Source organism: Phyllobates terribilis, unplaced genomic scaffold, assembly GCF_046119375.1.
Source record: "Phyllobates terribilis strain yellow unplaced genomic scaffold, ASM4611937v1 Scaffold_5__5_contigs__length_657084704, whole genome shotgun sequence".
NCBI lineage: Eukaryota > Metazoa > Chordata > Amphibia > Anura > Dendrobatidae > Phyllobates > Phyllobates terribilis.
Window position 1 is genome coordinate 49,035,062 of NW_027362765.1, and position 26,770 is coordinate 49,061,831.

The 26,770-nt window shown below is 43.1% G+C and overlaps 2 protein-coding genes across 2 annotated transcripts in view; both read left to right on the plus strand.

Annotated features, from left to right (window-relative positions):
- LOC141271936 (uncharacterized) overlaps positions 1-1,368 on the plus strand; it is a 49,599-nt gene extending 48,231 nt beyond the window's left edge. The window contains exon 7 of the mRNA XM_073682186.1: positions 251-1,368. Coding sequence (XP_073538287.1) covers positions 251-1,284 — 1,034 coding nt within the window. The 3' untranslated portion in view covers positions 1,285-1,368. The remainder of the gene's footprint in view (positions 1-250) is intronic.
- The window catches only part of LOC141271435 (uncharacterized), a gene marked incomplete at its 5' end in the record, with an annotated part of 223,463 nt that overhangs the window by 64,464 nt on the left and 132,229 nt on the right, over positions 1-26,770 (plus strand). The gene's annotated exons all lie outside the window — the stretch shown is intronic.

Sequence of the window (26,770 nt, forward strand, 5' to 3'; positions counted from 1 at the left end):
TTCTTGACAGATTACTATACCTGGAACTCTGAGGAAAATCTCATATGTTTAGAATTTAAAGCAGAAGATGGTGGTATTACACAAGATACATATGAAGAGCATGCCATTATCCCAGATATACACTCAACCCTTCACACCAAATTTCTGATATCAGATCTTTTTCCACATGTCCCATCCTCTGATTTATCACAGACTGTTACACAAAATAAACATCACAGAAGGGGTGTAAAACGTCAAAGGTTCCCCGCAGTGGAAAAGCCATATTTATGTTCAGAATGTGGTAAATGTTTTGGCCATAAATCAAGTTTTGTGACACATCAGAGAATTCACACAGGGGAGAAGCCATATTCATGTTCAGAATGTGGGAGAAGTTTTACAGATAGAGCTAATTTAGTTAAACATCTGAGCAGACACACTGGAGAAAAGCCATTTTCATGTTCGGAATGTGGGAAATGTTTTAATCAGAAATCAGATCTTGTTAGACATCATAAAATTCACACAGATGTGGTGCCATTTTCATGTTCAAAATGTGGAAAATGTTTTACAAATATATTGGATCTTGGGCTAAGTCATGAGAAAATATTTTCATGTTCAGAATGTGAGAAATTTTTTCATCTAAAATCCAAGCGTATTGCAAGGCAGAGAAGACATGCAAAGGAGAAGACCTTTTCATGTTCAGAATGTGGGAAATGTTTTGCCCTTAAAACAACCCTTGCCACTCATCAAAGAATTCACACAGGGGAGAAGCCATTTTTATGTTCAGAATGTGGCAAATGTTTTGCAAATAAATCAAATCTTGTTACACATCAGAGAACTCACACAGGGGAGAGGCCATTTTCGTGTTTAGAATGTGGGAAATGTTTTATACTTAAATCAGCACTTGTTATACATCAGAGAATTCACACAGGAGCTAAGCCATTTCTATGCCTAGAATGTGGTAGAAGTTTTTCCCACAAAAGAACTCTTGTTTCACATCAAAGGACTCACACGGGAGAAAAACCATTTTCATGCTCAGAATGTAGGAGATGTTTCAGAGATGAATCAAATCTTATTACACATCAGAGAATTCACACAGGAGAGAAGCCATATGGATGTTCAGAATGTGGGAAATGCTTTGCCCAGAAATCGTCTTTTGTTGCACATCTGAGAAGTCATGCAGGAAACAAGCCATTTTTGTGTTCAAGCTGTGGAAGACGTTTTAACCAGAGATCAGAACTTTATAAACATCAGAAGTCACACATTGATGAGCTTGATTTAATGTCTAGAATGTGGGAAACCTTATAAAGAAGCACTCCACTTTTGTTTTTTGTGTTTCAGTTTATCCTGTCATTGGTCTCCCAATATATATAATTAAATATTATTGCCTTACTGAGTTGTTCCTTCCTTTCTGCAAATTTGTTGTATGTTTCTCTTCAGTTAGGCCATGTGATCAAATGGTAACATTCCTAGAAATTACATGGTTTTATTTTATCTGAAATTTCCATCTTGGTCAATAGAAGTTCCTATGTGATGCAATTCTATGGACTTTACCACCTAAGTTCTACAGTACTGTGCAAAAGTCTTAGCGGTGTTGAAAAAATGCTGCAAAGTAAGAATGCTTGCAAGAATTAAAAATTAGACTGTTTTATAGTTTATTTTTACTAATTAACAAAATACAAACTGAATGATCAACAGAAAAATCAACTCGGTATTTGGCTTTGCTTTAAAAAAAGCATAAATCCTTCTAGATACACTTGCACACAGTTTTTGAAGCAACTCTGCAGGGAGGTTAGTCTAGACATCTTGAAGATCTAACCACACAATTTCTGTAGATGTCGCTTGCGCCAATCCTTCTGTCTCTTCATGTAATCCTATAGAGACTCGATGTTGAGATCATGTCTCTGTAGGGACCATATCATCACTTCCACAACTTCTTGATCTTCTTTATGGTGTAGATGGTTCTTAATAACATTGGCTGTATGTTATCTGCCAGTATTTCTCCGCATTGATAATACCAAGAAATTGACAACATTGAGGACAATGGATGCAGTGGTTGGCCAAGGAAACTTAGTGCAGCAGATGAAAAACATATCGTGCTTACTTCCCTTCAAAACTGAAAGATGTCCAGTGATGCCATCAGCTCAGAACTGACAGAAACCAGTGGGCCCTAGCTACACCTACATCTACTGTTCATAGAAGTCTGACCAGACATATTCTTTTTATCTCTTCTTTTCTATGCAAGAAAACATGAACTGGGGGTGCAGGAAAATGGCAGTAGGTGCTCTGGACTCATAACAGAGGGCAATTTCTTCACTGAAGGGCTTAAGAGAAATTAAAAATGAGGTTCATAGGCAACAGTGAGTAGGTACGTATACAGTAGAAAAAAAAGACATATCTACTGTTTGGTGAACAGTCCGAAACTCTTCTGGAGAAAGAAAGGCACAGAAGGAGATGCCCAGCATCATCAGTCATTACTATTACTTTTACCCTGTAACAGGGTGATATTCGCTTTTAGAAATTAAAAGATGAGCACTCCTTTTTGGGTATCTCTGCTTTGTATACGAATTTGTTTAAACATATCACACAAGGTGCTGTCCTCTTTCTGTTATTTAATCTTGTACAGGCAACACTGAAGCATGGTGGAGGTTTCTCTCAAGTTTTGGCCTGAATTTCAGCAAATTGAATTGGGAATTTAGGCAGGATAAATAATGTCCTCAATGCTGAAAAAATATAGGTATATATTTAGCTATCATGAAATACCATCAGGAAGACATCTGATTGGCTCCAAATGTATTGTGCAGCACGACACCGATATAGCCAATGATACAGCAAATGTTATTAAGACCAGCCTTCAGTGTAAAGAAGAACAAGGGGTCAAGGAAGGGATAACTATGGCCCCCGCAGAGCCCTGATCCCAACATCATTGAGTCTGTGGTATTTACAAGAAGAGACAGAAGTATTTTCATTAGCCTAGTTCTACCAAGATGTTTCTAACAACCTCCCTTCTTAGTTCCTTCAAAACGGTGTATAAGTGACAGTGACAAGTATACCTACAAAAATTGATGAGTTGATTTAGATTTTTGTTTTGCTCATTCACTTTGCATTTTGTTAATTGATAAAAATAAACTAATAACACTTCTAATTTTGAAAGCATTGTTACTTTGCAGCATTTTTTCCATACCTGCCTAAGACATTCCTAAGAGGAACAGAGGCCGCTATCTGCAGACCAGACATAACCTCAAGAGAAATGTGCTGTCTTCCAGGAGCAAAAATTAAAGATGTGTCTGACAGGATATCAAGACTCTTCAGACCTACAGATCACTACCCATTCCTGCTAATACATGTGGGGACAAATGACACCGCAAGAAAGGACCTGGAAACCATCTGCAGTGACTTTGAAGACTTAGGCAAGAAAGTGAAAGAATTGGGAGCGCAGTTGGTCTTCTCATCCATCCCCCCAGTGGATGGCCATGGAACAATGAGGTGGAATAAGATTCTACAGGTGAACAACTGGCTACGTCGATGGTGCCGTCAACAAGGATTTGGATTTCTGGATCACGGAATGAATTACCTATACGATGGACTACTTGCTAGAGATGGGGTGCACCTTACGAAGACTGGAAAACATGTATTTGGAAGTCGCCTTGCTACACTCATCAGAAGAGCTTTAAACTAGAACAATGTGGGAAGGGAAGCAAAAGGCCAGAAAAAGCCATACAGCTGACAAAAATACTATTGAGATCTCTGCTACTGGAAGTGGAAAGGAAGAACAAAGACAAAACAATTTAAATAATAAAAATATGGGAGGAAGAGAAACCAATCACAAACTAAAATGTTTTTATACAAATGCACAAAGCATGGGCAACAAACAAGGAGAATTGGAACTACTAATGCAGGAAAAGGAATATGATGTCATTGGAATCACTGAAACTTGGTGGGACGATACACATGATTGGAATAAAAGGCTAAAAGGATGCAACTTATTTGCAAGAAACAGACTTGATAAACGAGGAGGAGGTGTTGCATTGTATGTTAGAAAAGCGTATATCTGCACAGACATTGAAGCTTCAGAGACTGGGAGTTCTGTGGAAACTGTTTGGGTAAGAATACAAGGAGAGAACAACGGAAAGGACACCATTGTAGGCATTTACTACAGGCCACCTGGGCAAGCTGAAGATATGGATGAACTCTTTATGTATCAAATGACCAAGTTCTCCAAAAAATATGACGTAGTGGTCATGGGAGATTTCAACTATCCAGACATTTGTTGGGAATCTCTCTCAAGTAAAACTAACAGGTCAAGCAAATTCTTATCCTCTCTTGCTGACAACTTTATCTTCCAAAAGGTAGGGGAGAATACAAGGGGATCTGCTACTTTGGATCTAATCCTTATAAACAGGGAGGAAATGGTTGAGGAGGTAAAGGTGGCTGGGACCCTAGGAGGCAGCAATCATGCTATTATAGAATTTTGGATAACTAGAGGAGGAAGACATGTGAAGACTCAAACTTCAAGGTTAGATTTTAGAAAGGCAGATTTTAAGAGACTCAGAAAGAGAATAGGAGGGATCCAATGGCTGGATGTCCTTAAGGACAAAAATGTCCAGGAAGGATGGGAAATTTTTAAAAATGAGATTCTCAAAGCACAATCGTTAACAATCCCGAAAAGTAGGAAGAATGGGAAGCATTTAAGGAAACCAGGATGGATGAACACAGAACTTAAACACATGCTAAAAAGAAAGAAAGAAATGTTTATTAAATGGAAAAGGGAGGCATATCTAAAGAAGATTATAATGCAGTCTGCAGATCCTGCAGGGCACGTATCATGTTAGCTAAAGCTGACAATGAATTAAGGCTTGCAAGAGATGTCAAAAGCAATAAAAAAGGATTTTGGGGGTATGTCAAAAGTAAAAGAAAAGTCAAAGATGCTATAGGATTTTTACAGGATGAAAATGGAGAAATGGTAAGAGAGGATGTTGAGAAGGCCGAACTTTTTAATTCCTATTTTGCATCTCTTTTCTCTCAGAAAGAAAATGTAACATCAACTGATCTTCACTGTCCTTTTAAAGGAATAGAGGAATCCAAGTTATCTATAAACAGAAAGATTGTGAGGGAATATTTAGCTAACATAAATGAGTTCAAGTCTCCAGGTCCAGATGAATTACACCCCAGAGTACTGAAGGAGATCGTAGAAGAAATTTTAGAACCACTCTCCATAATCTTGGAAAATTCTTGGAGAACAGGAGAAGTCCCAGAAGACTGGAGAAGAGCAAATGTTGTTCCTATCTTCAAAAAGGGGAAGAAGGTGGACCCAGGGAACTATAGGCCGGTGAGTCTGACTTCTATACCAGGAAAGATCTTTGAACAAATTATTAAACAACATGTATGTAAGTACATGGATAAGAATGAAGTGATTAACCAGAGTCAGCATGGGTTTGTAACTAACAAGTCATGTCAGACTAACTTAATTTCCTTCTATGACAGAATCACTGACTGGGTGGATCAGGGAAATGCTGTAGATATAGTATATCTTGACTTCAGCAAAGCATTTGACAAAGTATCTCACACCATCCTTATTGAAAAAATGACCAAGTATGCAATGGACCAGGCAACTGTTAGGTGGATTCATAACTGGCTTAGTGATCGGACTCAAAGGGTGGTTGTAAATGGCTTCACATCCAGCTGGATGAATGTCTCAAGTGGGGTACCACAGGGCTCCGTCCTGGGACCTGTATTGTTCAACATCTTTATCAATGATTTAGATGAAGGAATTGAGGGTAAACTGATTAAATTTGCTGATGACACAAAGCTAGGAGGGATAGCTAATACTAGAGAAGAGAGAGAGAGGATTCAAAAAGACCTAAATAAACTGGAGCAGTGGGCAGCAACCAACAGAATGGTTTTTAACAGGGAAAAATGCAAAGTACTACATCTGGGCAATAAAAATAAAAAAAGCCTATACAGAATGGGAGGAATAGAGCTAAGCAACAGTACATGTGAAAAAGACTTAGGTATACTAATAGATCATAGACTGAACATGAGTCAACAGTGTGATGCAGCAGCAAAAAAGGCAAATACAATTCTGGGATGTATTAACAGAAGCATACAGTCTAGATCACGTGAAGTCATTATCGGTCTTTACTCCTCTTTGGTCAGACCTCATCTGGAATACTGTGTACAGTTTTGGGCACCACATTTTAAAAAAGACATAGACAAACTGGAGCAAGTTCAGATAAGAGCGACCAGAATGGTGACTGGTCTGCAAACCATGTCCTATGAGGAACGGTTGCAGGATTTGGGAATGTTTAGCTTGCAAAAAAGAAGACTGAGAGGAGACTTAATAGCTGTCTACAAATATGTCAAGGGCTGTCACATTGTAGAAGGATCATCTTTATTCTCATTTGCACAAGGAAAGACTAGAAGCAATGGGATGAAACTAAATGGGAGGAGACACAGATTAGATATTAGAAAAAACTTTTTGACAGTTAGGGTGATTAATGAGTGGAACAGGCTGCCACGAGAGGTGGTGAGTTCCCCTTCAATGGACGTCTTCAAACAGAGGCTGGACAGACATCTGTCTGAGATGATCTAGTGAATCCTGCTTTGAGCAGGGGGTTGGACCAGATGACCCAGGAGGTCCCTTCCAACTCTACCATTCTATGATTCTATGATTTGCATAGTAATGTATCAAAGATAATGATGATGACTGTACAGTGCCTATCATACAATTATAAGGACAATTATTGTGTTGGAGAGCACAGTTTAGCCTCATTCACTGTGTACTTATCTGTTAGTTTATTTAGGAGAGCCTATAGGGAAAGATAATCACAGTGTCATCGTAGATCATTGAGCTGGTACTGGTTCTAACTGGCCATGTGATGATATTAAGATGCTGCATAATAAAGAATAAAGGAATAACATGTAGGATGAAAGCTAGAACTCAAGCTGGAGGCTTAGACTAAGACCACAGGAGGCTGAACTAGTAAGTAAGTACATTGTGTATAAGAGAAGTGCAAATTGTTATAAACAATCAAGGGGGGGCACAGATTTAGAAAAGAAAAAAATGTTTGTTTACGTCAGATCTTGTTACATATCAGAGAACTCCCTTCATATTGACAAATGTTTCCAACATACATATCAAAGACAGAATTCTGTTCTAAATGGCATGACATGTTTTTCTCACAAAAAGATATCTTAACCCCTTCACGACCTTGGGTTTTTCCTTTTTTTTTTTTTTTTCATTTCTTTGTTCCCCTTCTTCCCAGAGCCGTAACTTTTTTATTTTTTGATCAATATGGCCATGTGAGGGCTTGTTTTTTGCGGGACGAGTTGTAAATTTGAATGACACCATTGGTTTTACCATATCGTATACTGGAAAACGGGAAAAAAATTCCAAGAACGGTGAAATTGCAAAAAAAGTGCAGTTCCACAATAGTTGTTTTTTTTTTTTTTACCATGTTCACTAAATGCTAAAATTGACCTGCCAATATGATTCTCCAGGTCATTACGAGTTTGTCAATAACAAACATGTATAGGTTCTTTTTTATTTAAGTGGTGAAAAAAAAGAATCCAAAGTTTGTAAAAAAAATTAAAAAAAAAATGGTGCCATTTTCCGAGACCCTTAGCTTCTCCATTTTTCGGGATCTGGGGCCGGGTGAGGGCTTATTTTTTGCGTGCTGAACTGACGTTTTTAATGATACAATTGTGGGATAGATACACCGTTTTGATTGCCCATTATTGCATTTATTTCAATGTTGCGGCGACCAAAATAATGTAATTCTGGCGTTTTGATTTTTTTTTCTAGTTACATTGTTTACCGATATAATTAATTATTTTTCATATTGATAGATCGGGCGATTCTGAACGTGGCGATACTAAATATGTGTTTTTTTTTAAAATGGTTTTATTTTGAATGGAGCAAAAGGGGGTGATTTGAACTTTAATATTTTTTTATATTTTTAAAAACTTTTTTTTTAACTTTTCACATTTTTCAATAGTCTCCATGGGAGACTAGAAGCTGTGATCTTCTGATGGCTTGTGTTACATTTTTGAAGGCCTGCTATGTTGGGTGGCGATCATAGCAAATCAGCTACGACAACCACAGGGGTCTTCTGCAGACCCCGGGTTGTCATTCCAACCCATCAGCGCCCCGTGATCATGTGACAGGCTCGCCAATGGGCTGGTCTTATCTTATGGATGGGCAGGATCTTATGGATCGCGATTCCACCCGCGGCTGTTAGGGGCACATGACAGCTGATCAGATCAAAGATGCGGGCTCAGCGCCGGAGTGCAGGGCCACGACCTATGACGTATGGATACGTCCTAGATCGTGAAGTGGTTAAACCTTAAAGAACTCACACATTTTTTTTTACTCCAGTAAAAAAATGCTACATTTACAGACAAACAAAAATCACATCATACACGTGAACTGGATAGCAATTTAGAGCAATAAACGATGAATAAGAAATATGCAAACTAAGTAATATTTGTTATCCAAAATAATAGAATTTAGATTACACACCTAAATAAAGACCATGCACACTTACTATTTTACAGAAATATATATGTAGCTGTGTCTCAATACTTGGTTTTCTTTTGTTTTGTGTCTCAATACCTGTTGCCATTTAATAAGAAATGTTTTCTTTTGAAACTTGCGTGCCTGCATTTGGGCTTTTCTTTATTCTTTAGATGCTATGTTATTTTCTCAGAGACTATAGAGTTTAGGAAAGGTGGTACCAAATGCATTGGCCAAAGCTCGCCAAGGTGTTAATGAGCCACTATACTCTGTATAGAGATTTGCAGAGGGGAGAAGTAGAGGAGTAGCGAGGAGAGAGATGAGTTAGTCAGGCAGCAGAGTTAAGAACAGACTGGAGAGGGATGAGAGTGTTAGCAGAGAGGCCACAGAGAAGGATGTTGCAGTAGTCGAGGTTGGAGATGATGAGGGCATGCACAAGCATTTTGAGTTGAAGGCGACAGGATGTGGAAAGAGCTTGAATGTGTGATTTGAAGGACAGGGCAGTCGAGAGTTACTCTGAGGCAGCGGACATCCAGTACAGGGGAAAGTGTGATGCCATTTATTGTGACAGATCAGGTAGGGAAGATACGTGAGATGGAGGAAAGATGATGAATTCAGATTTGTCCACATTGAACTTGAGGAAGCGAGAGGAGAAGAAAAAGGATATGGCTGATAGACACTCTGGGATTCTGGACAGCATAGAGGTGACGTCTGAGCCAGAGAGTTAGATCTGAGTGTCATCAGTGTATAGGTGATACTGGAAGCCACGGGACTTCATGAGTTGTCCCAGGTCAAGGGTATAGATGGAGAAGAGTAGGGGTCCTAGGACAGAGCATTGAGGGACTCCAACAGAGAGAGGGCAGGATGAGGAGGTAGTGTGAGAGTATGAGATGCTAAATGTGCAGTTGGAAAGGTATGAGGAGATCCAGGATAGGGCTAGTATGGGATGGGAGCTTATTAAGATCGGCATATTAATTCCCTAGTATAGCTACTGAATGGAGGATACTCACTGGCTGCCATTATTTCTCCAGGCCACTACTCTGTACTCTCACATGGCTGATATTGTGGTGGGTTATTCCTTGATATTGTCATTGTGCAGCAAGGTGCATGCTACCATAGACACATGGAACCGCAATTATGGCCAGTGACAGTACATGTTTTTCATGGTCCACTGGGGCAATGTTTTGAGCAGAAGTACATTGACTTCCCATTCATCTTAGTAAGACTGTCTTTATGCAAAAGTGATTGGATACCGTCCTAGGAGACCTAACACCATCATACACATCTTTTCAGGACAATTAGAAACTTCAAATTATTTTGATTTGCAGCTTGAGGAAGATGGCGAATTTGAATTCCACAAGATTCACTCTCTTTGGGTTCGTTCACACTGGATTATAAATAGGACGAGTTTAATGCGAGAAAATATCGGATTGCACTCGGACCAATGTTATTCAATGAGGTAGTGCATATACAGTGCCTACAAGTAGTATTCAACCCCCTGCAGATTTAGCTGGTTGACACATGCGGAATTAACTTGGCATTGTGATATTTGTACTGTAGATCAGCCTGGAAGTGGGAAATGCACTGCAGCAAATTTTTTTTTTTTTTTTTTTTTTTTTAAAAGTTAATTCAGCGTGTCATTTATTATTCAACCCCTCAAACCACAAGAATTCTGTTTGGTCCCCCTAAAGTATTAAGAAGTAGTTCAGGCACCAAGAATAATGAGCTTCACATGTGTGGATTAAAGATCTCTTTTGCCAGCCTTTTCTGACTATTTAAGACCCTCCCCAAACTTGTGAACAGCACTCAGACATGGTCAACATGGGAAAGACAAAGGAGCATTCCAAGGCCATCAGAGACAAGATTGTGGAGGGTCACAAGGCTGGCAAGGGGTACAAAACCCTTTCCAAGGAGTTGGGCCTACCTGTCTCCACTGTTGGGAGCATCATCCGTAAGTGGAAGGCTTATGGAACTACTGTTAGCCTTCCACGGCCTGGACAGCCTTTGAAAGTGTCCTCCCGTGCCGAGGCCAGGCTTGTCCGAAGAGTCAAGGCTAACCCAAGGACAACAAGGAAGGAGCTCCGGGAAGATCTCATGGCAGTGGGGACATTGGTTTCAGTCAATACCATAAGTAACGTACTCCACCGCAATGGTCTCCGTTCCAGACGAGCCTGTATGGTACCTTTACTTTCAAAGCGTCATGTCAAGGCTCGTCTACAGTTTGCTCATGATCACTTGGAGGACTCTGAGACAGACTGGTTCAAGGTTCTATGGTCTGATGAGACCAAGATCGAGATCTTTGGTGCCAACCACACACGTGACGTTTGGAGACTGGATGGCACTGCATACGACCCCAAGAATACCATCCCTACAGTCAAGCATGGTGGTGGCAGCATCATGCTGTGGGGCTGTTTCTCAGCCAAGGGGCCTGGCCATCTGGTCCGCATCCATGGGAAGATGGATAGCACGGCCTACCTGGAGATTTTGGCCAAGAACCTCCGCTCCTCCATCAAGGATCTTAAGATGGGTCGTAATTTCATCTTCCAACAAGACAACGACCCAAAGCACACAGCCAAGAAAACCAAGGCCTGGTTCAAGAGGGAAAAAGTCAAGGTGTTGGAGTGGCCTAGTCAGTCTCCTGACCTTAACCCAATTGAAAACTTGTGGAAGGAGCTCAAGAATAAAGTCCACATGAGACACCCAAAGAACCTAGATAACTTGGAGAAGATCTGCATGGAGGAGTGGGCCAAGATAACTCCACAGACCTGTGCCGGCCTGATCAGGTCTTATAAAAGACGATTATTAGCTGTAATTGCAAACAAGGGTTATTCCACAAAATATTAAACATAGGGGTTGTATAATAATTGACCCACACTTTTATGTTTAAAATTTAATAAAATTCAACTGAGCAACATAACTTTTTGGTTAGTAAGATTTATGCTTCTGTTCATAAAACTTACTCTCATTTGCAGTTTGAAGGCTCTAACTTATTTGCATCTTATCAAACCAGCTAAATCTGCAGGGGGTTGAATACTACTTGTAGGCACTGTATGTACTGTATATATTTTTTCAGCTGTATTCGGCATGAGAAAAAAATGGCAGCATCCTGCGAGTGTCTGTGTATATTGGACGAGACTCGCTAATGCAAGTCATTGGGTGCGAGAGAAAAAATGGACCATGCGTATTCCGTCTGATTTTTACGCATAGAAAAAAAAAAAAAATTACACAAGATAATCAATCATCCCATGACAGGAAGTTCCACACACAGTGGAACTCTCCCATAACTTGAGCCAAGATAAGCTATACACGCCTCCACGGATTAAAGTGAAATAGAGGATGTCTCGGCCCATCAATGTGGGGATGCTCCTGATTCTCGTACAGGAGTGACCTGAGTTATGGGACACCAGGGACTCGGGCTACGTCGACAAACAGAAGCGGGATACGTCATGGACATAGTATATTTTCAAACAAATGACACCTGCAGTATGACGACAGTCACCGTGATGTCCAAATTGGAATTAGTAAGTTTATCTTTCATTTAGTAATTATAATATTTGCTACTTTCATTTCTGTCCCACATATGATATATTGCTTGTCAGCATATCTACTTGCAGTCCATTTTTGCATGAATTTGGCCAAACTTACCTAATGCCACATCTAACATCATGCTGGATGTGTGTTCATTAATGCTAAATGTTAGCTGACACATCAACACAACAGAACGGGTGTGTGCCACTGCTAGTGAACCACTCGAAGAAACATGAAACCAATGAAGAAACTGAGTTTTTAGGGTTTATCAATAATATCGAATAACTTTATTAAATACATGCAAATTCATTAAAAAGTACAAGATCTAAATAACAGACTGTAAGAAAACAAGGATAAGTAATAAGAATAGCAGCAAGGGCGCAAGTAAACCAGGGAGCCTATTGAACCTAATAGAAGGTTGCAGGAGTTAATGAATGGCCATAAAAAAGGAATGTAAACCCAGAAATAACTAGGTGACTACAAAGAACCTCATAACCAAGTAGTAAAGCAGCTATCATTGATAATATGAGAGGGCAGAGTAACCAAAAAAATACCTAGGCAAAGACCTGAAAAAATATATGGCTCAAAAGTTATAAACCAGAATATAGAAACGCAGGCTCAAAGGCTTACCCCGGAAAGAACTGGCGCCCAGTAGGTGACAATTAGACAAGTGCCGCTTCCCAAAATGTCAAACACACCTAATGCACCCCGACATGTATTAACTTGTTGGACAGATGAATTGAAAAAAAAATTTACTATGTAACCAAAAGACCAACTGCGTGTTGATACCTACCATAATTTATGGCTGAAATTCACATTTAGCAAAAAGTGACATCCCATCATTTTTGGGCTCGGGCCTCCTCAAATTGGCAATGTAAATTTCATCCTAAAATGAATTCACAAAAAAGAAGAATCATATACTTCATAATTTGCAAATATACACATACTCCATTGCAGAAGGACAAAACCCATACACGTTTTATTTGTGGGTTTGTTTGATTCACGATCTGATTATTTTTGTTCTGTACCCATTCCAGTGACTGATGTGACAAGACAATGGCACAGCTGCATGCATAAGTACAGAAGGGAGCGCCAGCGAAGAGCCAAAAGTGGATATGGGCCCCCCCAAAAAGACCCTATCTCTACATGAGTAGGCTCAATTTCCTTGGGCCCATCCTGTCATGGGTGTGTCAGATGTGACAGACAGTCGCCCTGCAGTTGATTGCAGGAGATCCCTTCGTTTGGCATTACAGACACCTTCTTAGAACCTGTCTCACTCTAGGACCCAGCGGTTACCTTCCTCCTGCACTAATTAACACGCTGGCCTGGGTGTTTATTTTCAGTCTGCTATAGGGCGGTGCCGGTGATGTTCACATGACCCCTTGTGAAGGCTTGGAGTTGTTGCCGTCTGCTTACTTCCTCTTCGGTGCTAACAGGCCATATGTGCAATCTCTCTGAAGTCGGCTCAAGCTAAGTTACTTCCCCCATGTCTGTCTCCCCTTGCTGTCTTTAGTTGTTAGTGGGGACTGACTAGCGCTCATCCCCCCCTTCCCTAGTCAGAGCCTAGCTCTAGGGAGATACAGGATTTTAGGTTCCTGATCAGAGATTGGTGAGAAACCAATATAGGGAATGTAGGGAAGACAGGGTGATATCAGATCAGCCTAAGAGGTCTCCATCCCCTCTTTCCTTAGTGTCTGGGCTCCTTTCCCCTCATCCCTTCGTGTTGCACTTTGTCTTTCCTATACTGTGCGTGACAGGATCTCAAACCGTAAGATCAAACCTTTGTGCAGTTGTTAAAAATAGTGCTTTGTATGCATATTATTGTTCTACTTAGCATGCAAATTTCAAATTACAGAACTGATACCAACTTATGGAACAGGGACACACCATCTGAGTCTGAGGTGGTGGACCCACCAGTGGAGCTGGCCCAGCAATAGACCCAGATGAGGACCAGGCGCAGAGCAGCAGCCCCAACTTGCCGCTTGACACCTCAACCCAAGCAGTACCCATACCCCGCCGAGCCTGGCAAAAGAGGGAATTCCTTCCCAACACCACATGATGCTTGGTAGATAGTCAAGTCATCAACTATCTATTTTCCACAGTGAATGATGACGGGGAGGAGGCCTTTTGCCACAGTATGGTGCAGCATTTGCGAAAGGTTCCAACAGATCTGAAGCTCGTCACAAAGTCGGGCATTCTGCTCCTCCCCAATGATCCCCAGGAGGTATTTGAGATTCTGATAAGAAGCACCGCTGCCTCCCTGCCACTGCCATCTTTCCATGGATACCATGCTGGCCAGTCTGAACAGCACCACATCAGCAGACCAAGGGAAGCATTGCACCATGGGCCACATTCCCATACCTACAATGTTGGTCATAGGAGCCAATGTAGTCCCAGGGACCACCACCTGGGGACAGCATGTGGCCCGAGTGCCATAGCTGCTACTTGCCACCACAGGCACACCGATACCACCCCCCTTACAACCTACGCCTATCCTCATTTTTGTATGTTCCTTCCCCTCATCTTTTTACCCAACCTAATCCTACCTCATTTTATAATTTATAATGTTATTTTGTAGGTCTTTTTTTTTGGGAAGAAAGACTTTGCCAGTGTTTTGCCTGACTTGAGGCTTTTTTTTATTTGTGACAAATAAACATATCTTTATGCTTGTGTCTTTTTATTCACACTCTTTTTTAAAAAGAAAGAAGCTATTACACAACTCATAAGCTTTTGTTTGAAGGGACGGGAAAGGAACAAAAAAAGACATATAGTCCAAACTTTACACAAATTATTATCTTGCAAGGGTGTTGACCCTGCAGGCGCCAGAAAATAATCTGCGAACATTTCACGAACTCTGAGGCCAAAAGGGTCACGGCGTCTGGGACCAATCTGTGATAGTGGAACAGGATTGAGGACCGATCCTCCCTCAGCATCCACAGACACAGGCGAATCTCCAGTTCTTCCATAGGCCCCCATATCTACAATTACAAACAGGGAGTTGCTGTCAACCAAGGCTAATAGCACAACTAAAAAATATTGCTGGGAGGGCGCGCGGCCTGCTGGGAGAGCGCGCGGCCTGCTGGGAGGGCACGCACAGGGGAGAGTGGCCGGCGGCCGCAGCGCTAGTGAAAGGGGATGCCTCGTGTGCCCACAGGTAAGTAGGGGTCAGCGTTGGAATGGCAGAGGTGAGTATTTACTTATTTTTTTAATATGGGGCCATTATAATGTGAGGAGCACTATGCGGGGCCATATATACAGTACGGAGCATTATGCGGGGCCATATATATAGTACGGAGCACTATGCGGGGCCATACAGTAGTGGCCAAAAGTATTGGCACCTCTGCAATTCTGTCAGATAATACTCAGTTTCTTCCTGAAAATGATTGCAATCACAAATTCTTTGGTCTTATTATCTTCATTTAATTTGCTTCCAAGGAAAAAAACACAAAAGAGAATGAAGCAAAAATCAAATCATTGATCATTTCACACAAAACTCCAAAAATGGGCCAGACAAAAGTATTGGCACCCTCAGCCTAATACTTGGTTGCACAACCTTTAGCCAAAATAACTGCGAACAACTGCTTCCGGTAACCATCAATGAGTTTCTTACAATTCTCTGCTGGAATTGTAGACCATTCTTCTTTGGCAAACTGCTCCAGGTCCCTGATATTTGAAGGGTGCCTTCTCCAAACTGCCATTTTGAGATCTCTCCACAGGTGTTCTATGGGATTCAGGTCTGGACTCATTGCTGGCCACCTTAGAAGTCTCCAGTGCTTTCTCTCAAACCATTTTATAGTGCTTTTGGAAGTGTGTTTTGGGTCATTGTCCTGCTGGAAGACCCATGACCTCTGAGGGAGACCCAGCTTTCTCACACTGGGCCCTACATTATGCTGCAAAATTTGTTGGTAGTCTTCAGACTTCATAATGCCATGCACACGGTCAAGCAGTCCAGTGCCAGAGGCAGCAAAGCAACCCCAAAACATCAGGGAACCGTCGCCATGTTTGACTGTAGGGACCGTGTTCTTTTCTTTGAATGCCTCTTTTTTTTCCTGTACACTCTATGTTGATGCTTTTTCCCAAAAAGCTCTACTTTTGTCTCATCTGACCAGAGAACATTCTTCCAAAACATTTTAGGCTTTCTCAGGTAAGTTTTGGCAAACTCCAGCCTGGCTTTTTTATGTCTCGGGGTAAGAAGTGGGGTCTTCCTGGGTATCCTACCATACAGTCCCTTTTCATTTAGACGCCGACGGATAGTACGGGTTGACACTGTTGTACCCTCGGACTGCAGGGCAGCTTGAACTTGTTTGGATGTTAGTCGAGGTTCTTTATCCACCATCCGCACAATCTTGCGTTGAAATCTCTCGTCAATTTTTCTTTTCCGTCCACATCTAGGGAGGTTAGCCACAGTGCCATGGGCTTTAAACTTCTTGATGACACTGCGCACAGAAGACACAGGAACATTCAGGTCTTTGGAGATGGACTTGTAGCCTTGAGATTGCTCATGCTTCCTCACAATTTGGTTTCTCAAGTCCTCAGACAGTTCTTTGGTCTTCTTTCTTTTCTCCATGCTCAATGTGGTACACACAAGGACACAGGACAGAGGTTGAGTCAACTTTAATCCATGTTAACTGGCTGCAAGTGTGATTTAGTTATTGCCAACACCTGTTAGGTGCCACAGGTAAGTTACAGGTGCTGTTAATTACACGAATTAGAGAAGCATCACATGATTTTTCAAACAGTGCCAATACTTTTGTCCACCCCCTTTTTTAGGTTTGGTGTGGAATTGTATTCAATTTGGCTTTAGGACAATTCTTTTTGTGTTTTTTCATTGAAGACAAATTAAATGAAGATAATATTAGCAAAGAATTTGTGATTGCAATCATTTTCAGGATGAAACTGAGTATTATCTGACAGAATTGCAGGGTTGCCAATACTTTTGGCCACCACTGTATATACAGTACGGAACACAATGTGGGGCCATATATACAGTACGGAGTACTATGCGGGGCTATATATACAGTACGGAGCACCATGAGGGGCCATATATACAGTACGTAGCACTATGCGGGGCCATATATACAGTACGGAGCATTATGCGGGGCCATATATACAGTATGGAGCACTATGCGGGGGCCCGGTATACAGAATGGAGCACTATGTGGGGCCATATATACAGTGCGGAGGACCCTGCGGGGCCACATATAAGTACGGAGCACTATGCGAGGCCATATATACAGCACGGAGCACTATGCGAGGCCATATATACAGCACGGAGCACTATGCAAAGCCATATATACAGCACGGAGCACTATGCGAGGCCATATATACAGCACGGAGCACTATGCAAGGCCATATATACAGCACGGAGCACTATGAGGGGCCATATATACAGCACGGAGCACTATGCGGGGCCATATATACAGTATGGAGCACTATGCGGGGCCATATATACAGCACGGAGCACTATGCAAGGCCATATATACAGCATGGAGCATTATGCGGGGCCATATATACAGTATGGAGCACATTGCGGGGCCATATATACAGCACGGAGCACTATGCAAGGCCATATATACAGCACGGAGCACTATGAGGGGCCATATATACAGCACGGAGCACTATGCGAGGCCATATATACAGTATGGAGCACTATGCGGGGCCCTGCATACAGTATGGAGCACTATGCCGGGCCCTGTATACAGTATGGAGCACTATGCGGGGCCCTGTATACAGTATGGAGCACTACGTGGGGCCCTGTATACAGTATGAAGCACTATGTGGGGCCATGTATACAGTACGGAGCACTATGGGAGGCCCATTATTCTGTATGGGGGACTATGCGGGGCCATTATTCTGTATGGAGGACTATGTGGGGCCCTGTATACTGTATGGAGGACTATGTGGGGCCATTATACTGTATGGAGGACTATGTGGGGCCATTATGCTGTATGAAGGACTATTTGGGGCCATTATGCTGTATGGAGGACTATGTGGGGCCATTATACTGTATGGACGACTATGTGAGCCCATTATTCTGTATAGAGGACTATGTGGGGCCCTTTATACTGTATGGAGGACTATGTGGGGTCCATTATACTGTATGGAGGACTATGTGGGGCTATTATTCTGTATGGAAGACTATGTGGGGCCATTATTCTGTATGGAGGACTATGCGAGGCCATTATTCTGTATGGAGGACTATGCGGGGCCATTATACTGTATGGAGGACTATGTGGGCCCCATTATTCTATATGGAGGACTAAGTGGGGCCATTATACTGTATGCAGGACTATGTGGGGCCCATTATTCTGTATGGAGGACTATGTGGGACCCGTTATACTGTATAGAGGACTATGTGGGACCCATTATACTGTATGGAGGAATATGTGAGGCCACTATTCTGTATGGAGGACTATGCGAGGCCATTATACTGTATGGAGGACTATGCGAGGCCATTATACTGTATGGAGGACTATGCGAGGCCATTATACTGTATGGAGGACTATGTGGGCCCCATTATTCTGTATGGAGGACTATGTGGGGCCATTATACTGTATGCAGGATTATGTGGGCCCCATTTTTCTGAATGGAGGGGCCATTATACTGTATGGAGGACTATGTGGGGCCATTATGCTGTATGGAGGACTATGTGGGGCCATTATGCTGTATGGAGGGCTATGTGGGGCCATTATACTGTATGGAGGATTATGTGGGGTCCATTATACTGTATGGAGGACTATGTAGAGGACTATGTGGGCCCATTATTCTGTATGGAGGACTATATGGGGCCATTATTCTGTAGGGAGGACTATGTGGGGCCATTATTCTGTATGAAGGACTATGTGAGGCCATTATTCTGTATGGAGGACTATGTGAGACCATTATACTGTATGGAGGACTATGTGGGCCCCATTATTCTGTATGGAGGACTATATGGGGCCATTATACTGTATGCAGGACTATGTGGGGCCATTATACTGTATGGAGGACTATGTGGGACCCATTATACTGTATGGAGGGCTATGTGGGGCCATTATACTGTATGGAGGACTATGGGGGCCATTATACTGTATGGAAGGCTGTGTGGGGATTACAGTTGGAGAATCATACTGTGATATGGTCACCATAGTTTGTTGGGGGGATTGAGGGAAAGGGGTACAGTAGGGTCATCGTACTGTGAGTGTGGAGAAATTAACTGTGGGGGTGTCATACTGGGTTTGGGGGCACTTTTGTTTGCATCATACATTATTATCTGTTTCATTCAAGGATTTTTATCCTGTGTTAAATTACATACTTAAATTAGGCCATTGGGCCATATGCTTTCTACTGCTTCTACATAACATATAATATTCCACTATAATTTTTAAATTAATCGTAATATTTGTTAGAGAAAAACTTCCTCAATTGTAGACACTTTTTTAATAAATATCAAGGTTGGTCCACGACTTTGTCCAAGCTTTGAACTTTGGCCCTTTGTGTATTTGAGTTTCACATCCCTGGCTTTAAAGGGAACCTGTCACATCCTATCTACTATCTACACTGTCCCCATTGCTTTGTTAGTGAAGCAATGTGCATCATTAGGTATTTGGGAATCCTGCACCAAATACTTGTGTGAATAGCTGTGAGTTGCTGAATTGTGACCTGCTGAGTGCTTTTCTACCTGTTTAATTTTATTGGGCTTTTTAAAACCTATTTTCTTTCTACAGTTTAACAGTCTCTTATTTTACTACCTGTGGGTTTAAGGTTTAACTACATTGCACTTAAATCCTGAGGTGTAGCTATAGTCACAGGGGGTTAATTAAGGGTGAGGGGTCATAAATAAGGGTTTATAAGTGGCAGCTGGTTGGGGCTTCCAGTCCTTTGGAAGTGCATTGAGCTGTAGGTTGGATTGCTGCTAAAGGAAAAAAAAAATAAAAAACCTCTTTAAATCTTCTTCCTTAGCAAGTGTGACCGAGCTGAGTGTGACTTGTGATACAGTGACTTTGGATTCAGGGAGTTTGGAAGGGAGCAATTTTGACTGAATTGCTGTCTGTATTTTATTAATTCTTTACATTTCTTTTCACTTAACATTTCTGTCTAGTGCAATCCCCATTAGGAAATGAGCTCTATTATTGACAATGCTATTCAGTGTACATCTTGCCACATGTATGCAATCCTTGAACAGCCGGTCGTGGGTGCATACTGCTGTGCGAGATGTGAGCACGTTGTGCATTTAGAAGCCCAGGTACTGGATCTAAATGAGCAGCTGGCAACTCTGAGATCCATACACAATAAGGAAAGGAGTCTGCTGCTCACTAAGCAGCTGCTCACTGGGGTAGATGTGGGGGAGGGTGGTAGTATGGAGCTGAAGGACATTGTGGCAGCTAGCTGGGTGACAGAAGGGGGGTAGAGGGAAGAGTGCCAGGGAGGCTAGTCCTGATCTGGCACACCCCAATAAGTTGGCAAAGTTGGCAGATGAGGGGGGGGGGTGTCAGTACAGGGGTAGCACTGCTGCAGCAAGGCATGTCCTCTGAAAACCGGAGGAGTGTCAGCTCCAGTAAGGGGGGAATAGGAGAGCAGGGCAGGCCAGGCAGGGCAATCTGTCACAAAGACAGGGATCGTCGAACAGTGTGCTGCCCACTTGGCGCTCGAGTCCGGCACATCACTGATCAGGTTCACAGATTACTGGGAGGGGCAGGTGAGGACCCAGTGGTCATGGTGCACATTGGCACAAATGACAAAGTTAGAGGTAGATGGAAGGTCCTTAAAGATGATTTCAGGAAATTAGGCTGCAAGCTTAAAGCAAGGACCACCAAGGTAGTATTCTTTTAAATACTGCCTGTACCACGTGCCACGCCAGAGAGGCAACAGGAGATTAGGGAGATAAATCAGTGGCTCAGGAATTGGTGTTGGAAGGAGGGGTTTGGGTTCATGGAGAACTGGGCCGACTTTTCAGTTGACTACAAGTTCTACGCTAGGGACGGGCTGCACCTCAATGGGGAGGGTGCAGCTGTGCTGGGGGAGAAAATGGCTAGAAGGTTGGAGGAGTGTTTAAACTAGGGATTGGGGGTAGGGTATTTATTTTATAGGTGGGGAAGATGGTGCAGATAGTGACATGGGCACAAATAAAGAAATTGGGGGTGGGGTTAAAACAGTCAATATAGTAAGAAGGAATAGAGGTACAGAGAGATACATAAAATGCATGTACACTAATGCCAGAAACCTCACCAACAAAATGGAGGAATTAGAATTAATTTTGCTGGAAAATAATTATGACATGGTGGGGATATCTAAGACATGGCTGGACGAGAGCCATGACTGGGCAGTTCATTTACAGGGCTATAGTCTGTTCAGAAATGACCATATAAATAAGCGAGGGGGGGGTGTTTATATGTAAAATAATCCTTAAAACCCATCTTGTGTGAGAATAAATATGAATCTAATGAAAATGTAGAGTCCCTGTGGATGGAGATAAGGGGAGGGGGAAAAAATAATAAATTACTGATAGTCTTTTATTATAAGTCTCCAAAAATAATGGAAGCAGCGGAGAATATCCTCATAAAGCAAATACTGTAGATGAAGCAGCAACTCAAGGAGAAGTCATTATTATGGGGGACTTTAACTACCCTAATATACATTGGGGAACAGAAACCTATAGTTCCAGCAAGGGAAATAGGTTTTTGACAACTATGAGAGACAATTACCTTTCACAACTGGTTCAGGACCCAACAAGAAGGCGGGCACTGCTAGACCTAACATTAACCAACAGGCCAGACCGCATATCAAATATACGAGTTGGGGGTCACTTCGGTAATAGTGATCACAAAATAATAAGCTTTCATGTGTCCTTTAATAAGATGTGTTGTAGAGGGGTTACAAGGACACTAAACTTCAGGAAGGCAAATTTCCAACGGTTGAGAGAGGATCTTAGTGCAATAAACTGGGACGATATCCTGAGACATAAAACTACACAAAGCAAATGGGAGACATTTATTAGCATCCTGAATAGGACCTGTGCACAATATATACCCTATGGGAATAAACATGCTAGAAATAGGAGGAAACCACTATGGCTAAATAGAGCTGTAAGGGGTGCAATAAGTTACAAAAAGAAAGGATTAAGGCTAAGCGCCCACGATACAGAAATGCTCCTGATTTTTTTTGTATCTCCCTGGCAGGAAAAACGTATGTGGATTTTACATGCGTTTTTCCTGCCAGGTAGAAACGTTTGTCAAGAGTTTTTGCATGCATTTTCGCATGCTGGTTATCAAGCGCTTTTCCAAGCTATTTTAGCATCACTTGGAAAAGTGCTTGACAACTTGGTCACACTATATAAATCCATGCAACCGACATGAATTTATATAGTGTGAGCAAGTTAATAAAGAATATAAATGGTAAAAAGAAACAAACATTATACTCACCTTCTGATGGCCCCCTGTCTCCTTCTCCGGTGCGTCCGGTGTCTTGGGTGGCTCGCGGTAGTGTAAAAGGACCTTCCATGACATCATTTAGTCATGTGACAGGTCACGCGACCGCCGACGTCAGCGGTCGCATGACCTGTCACATGACTAAATGACGTCATGGAAGGACCTTTTACACCATCGCGAGCCACCGGGGAGCCAGGAGGCACCAGAGAGAAGACCGCAGGCCATCAGAAGGTGAGTATAATGTTTATTTTTTATTTTAAACTCTTTTTTTTTTTTTAACAGGTACAATGGTAGTCGGGTCTGGATGAGAGTCTCCTCTTCTCCAGACCCGGGTACCATCCGCACATTGAATCGCTTAATATCCGCATGTGCACATGTAGTCATGCAGATATTATGCGATTCAATGCGTTTCCGCAAAAATAATGGACATGCTGCGGATTTTTCCGCAATGATAATCCGCAGGGGAAATTTCCGCAGCATGTGCACAGCACATGCGGATTATCATTGGTGACCATGAGGCACGTATTACCAAGCATTTTCTAAGCATTTAAGCTGCGGAAATTCCACGGCAAATACGCTTGAAAAACGCATAGTGGGCACGCAGCCTTAGAGAACTAAAGCAAGTAGGTAGTGATGAGGCATTAAATAAATACAGAAAATTAAATAAATTCTATAAAAACCAAATCAAGGCAGCAAAGATTGAGACAGAGAGACTCATTGCCAGAGAAAGTAAAAATAATCCCGGGGCGCGTGGCCTAGCTCTTGATGTGAGAGGTCGGGTGGCAGTGCCTCTCCACCACCATTAGCTTCAATTATCCTGCACAGAGCCCGAACCAGCCAAATCCCTTATCAGGAACTGCTGTCTGAGGGTCCCGGGAGTCAGAGGCGAGCTTCTGCCAGACTCAGAGAGTCCAACATGGGCCGCAAAAGGCAGAAGGATGCCGGGGCCTGCAGCAGTGCCTCAGCCCAAGATGGCACCGAGACAGAGGAAGAGGCGGGAAGGAGGAACACAGCCTATGCACGGAGGCTGGAGGCTTCAGCACGGCTGCACAGGTATGCGAGGGGCATGAAGGCAGATGAAGAAGGAAGTGAAGGCAGTGAGAAGCATGGAGATGAGGAGGAAGATGGTGAGGAGATGCCTGTGCCTGTGCTACATAATGAACAGCAGGAGGAGGGGGATGGTGACACTGTGCTGGCAGCTGAAAGTTCAGATGAGGCAGAGCCGACTCTGCGAGATGTATTCCAGGCTGTCTTATACTGCAAGACTGCTTTAACTGCTCTGACAAAGCAGGTGAATGGTCTGAAAGCCGACTTGGGAGGCATTGAGGCTTCTATGCAGAAAGTTACAGCCAGATTGACTGAGGTGGAGGGCAGAGTTGGTGTAACAGAAGATCATTTAACCTCAGTGCAAAAGACGCAGCAACAGCACACTCAGAGGATCACGGTAGTGGCTAACAAAAACGATGACCTGGAAAACCGGTCACGCAGGAACAATTTGCGTATTGTGGGCATCCCTGAAAGAGCTGAGGGTGCTGACCCCACGACCTTTGTTGAAACCTGGCTGCTGGGAAAGTTTGGGTCTAATATCCTGTCGAGGGTGTTTGCTGTGGAGCGTGCCCATCGAGTGCCCATGAGACCCCCAGTGCCTGGAGAGGGCCCTCGTACGATGTTAGCCAGAATCCTGAACTGCAGAGACCGGGACACTATCTTACGTAAGGCCAGAAAATTGACAGATCTTACCCTGGAGGGCAAACGCATTGAAATATACCCGGATTACTCGGCTGAGGTGCAAAAGCTGCGGCTACGGTATGGTGAAGTGAAGAAACAGCTCCGCTCTTTGAATGTGAAATACTCTACAATTTATCCTGCCAAATTAAGAGTGGAAGCCTTTGGAAAGGTCAATTTTTTCCCGTCACCGGTAGAGGCTGCCTCGTGGTTGGAGCGGAACCGGAGCAAATTGAGAGAAGCTGAGGACTCGGCACGGTGAATGCACGACCCTGCTATCCTGACCACTGGACAGGGTTGTGGCTCTGCATTGCTCTGCGAAACCGCAGAGGAGGGGGAGAAACCCCCGCTGGGATCTACGTTTTATAGTTTTATAGTTAATTTGTTTGATTAATGGTTCGGGACTATGCATACTATTGATTATGTGGTGGAGAGACTGCCAATGCTGGAGGAAGACACGGCGCATGTTGATATGCGGTATACTACGATGTTGCTCAGGTTCTTTGAGCTCCCACTCTCACGTTGGGAAGAGAGTGACAAGAGAAGGGTGGGGGGAGGGGGAGGGAGGGGGGGAGTTGGATGGGTTGGATTTGCGGGAAAATGGGGTTGCTTATGCTGTTTGACCTGGTATGCTTGGGAACAAAATGGAAAGATGTTACTTGATGATGGTGGATTGTTTTTTCTAATGCACAATGAGTAACTGTACGGTTCGGATTTTAAGTTGGAATGTACGTGGTATATCTGACAGGATTAAGAGGGCAGCAGTTCTGAATCACATCAGATCTTGTGATCCTATGATTGCGTGCTTACAGGAGACCCATCTCACTAGAGATACTAGGCACTGGCTATCGAGAGGGTGGATGTTAAAGACATATCATTCCACTTATTCCTCGTACTCCAGGGGGGTGTCAGTCTTAATACACAAAAACGCACATTATGAAGAGCTGGCAGTGCAAGTAGACAGTGAAGGGCAGTATGTATGGATTGCGTGCAGATTGTATGGACACAAAATGATTTTAGTGGCTTTATATATCCCTCCACCTTATTCTAAAAAGGAACTTCAAGCAGTAATGGACTTGACGGCCAGATGGGGGGAGGCTCCGATGTTGATTATGGGAGATGTTAACAACACCATGAATGATTACTGGGATAAAGTACGTCCGGCAGGTATGGAAGCTGGACGGGACGGAATGACTGCATTTGGCACCTACGTGGGGGAGCTGGGGCTGGTGGATCTGTGGAGAGTACGAAATGAGGGTAAGAGGACCTTCTCGTGTCATTCGGCTACACACGGAACACTGTCAAGGATAGACCTGGCTTTTGGGGATACTGCTATGGATGGGATGGTTGGGGAGGTGGAATACCTACAGAGGACTCTATCGGATCATAGTCCTATGGTTGTCACGCTTCTAGTGGGATCTGCTCAGGGTCAGAGGGGAGGTTGGCGTCTTCACCCGACGTGGCTTAAAGTGGTGGATATGGGTGGCATAACCAAAGAACTAGAGCACTTCTTCCAAGTGAATGAAGGGAGTGCTGAGGCCACAGTGGCGTGGGAGGCTATGAAGGCATTTACGAGGGGACTCTTTATAAGTGAGATCTCACGGTGTAAGACCAAAACTAAATTGGCAGATCAACAAATAAAGGATGACTTGACAAGGGCAGAGGCAGACATGATTTTGGCGCCAACGAGTGTAGCTCACAATAGACTAAAATTGGCACAGGAGGCAGTTAATAAACTACACATGATGCAAGCTGAGAGGAAAAGGGCATTTCAGCAAGCCCAATTCTTTGAGGAAGGAGAGAGAGTGGGTCACTTGTTGGCGGTGATATCTGCGGCACAGAGGGAGTCTTCCAGGGTGTACAGGTTGAGAGACCAAACGGGGACGACTCTGACAGACACAAAGGACATATTGGAGGTCTTCAAGGAATATTACATGGCACTGTACAATTCAAGAGTACGGGACACGGAGGGGGCCGTAGAGGAATTTTTGGAAGGCATCTCACTGTCTAAATTGTCTGAGGAAGATAGGATGAGGTTGGATGAACCTGTGAGTGTGGAGGAGGTGGAATGTGCAATTCTGTCTATGCCCAATAACAAATCACCGGGTGCTGATGGTCTACCTGGGGAGGTGTACAGGGAGCTGGTGGAACTGCTAGCTCCAAAATTGAAATCTGTGTTTGATGAGGCTTTGGTGAAGGGGGCGTTACCGAGATCAATGGAGGAAGCGGTGATAGTGGTTCTGCCAAAGGAGGGGAAAGACCCCATGGATGCGGAGTCGTATAGGCCCATATCGTTGTTGACAACGGATGTCAAAATACTCGCTAAGATCCTGGCCACCCGGCTCACCGGGGTTGCGCATACTGTTATTCACGAGGACCAGTCGGGCTTTATGCCCAACCGCTCCACGGCTGTTAACTTGAGAAGATTATTTCTTAATATGCAGCTGCCTGCTGATAATGGTGGCGGGAGAATAGTGATGTCATTGGACGCTAGAAAAGCATTTGATAGCGTGGAATGGAAATATTTATGGAAAATCATGGAAATAATGGGATTTGGCCCCGCATTCATGGCCTGGGTGAAGTTATTGTACTCATCCCCAAGGGCGGTAGTTAAGGTGAA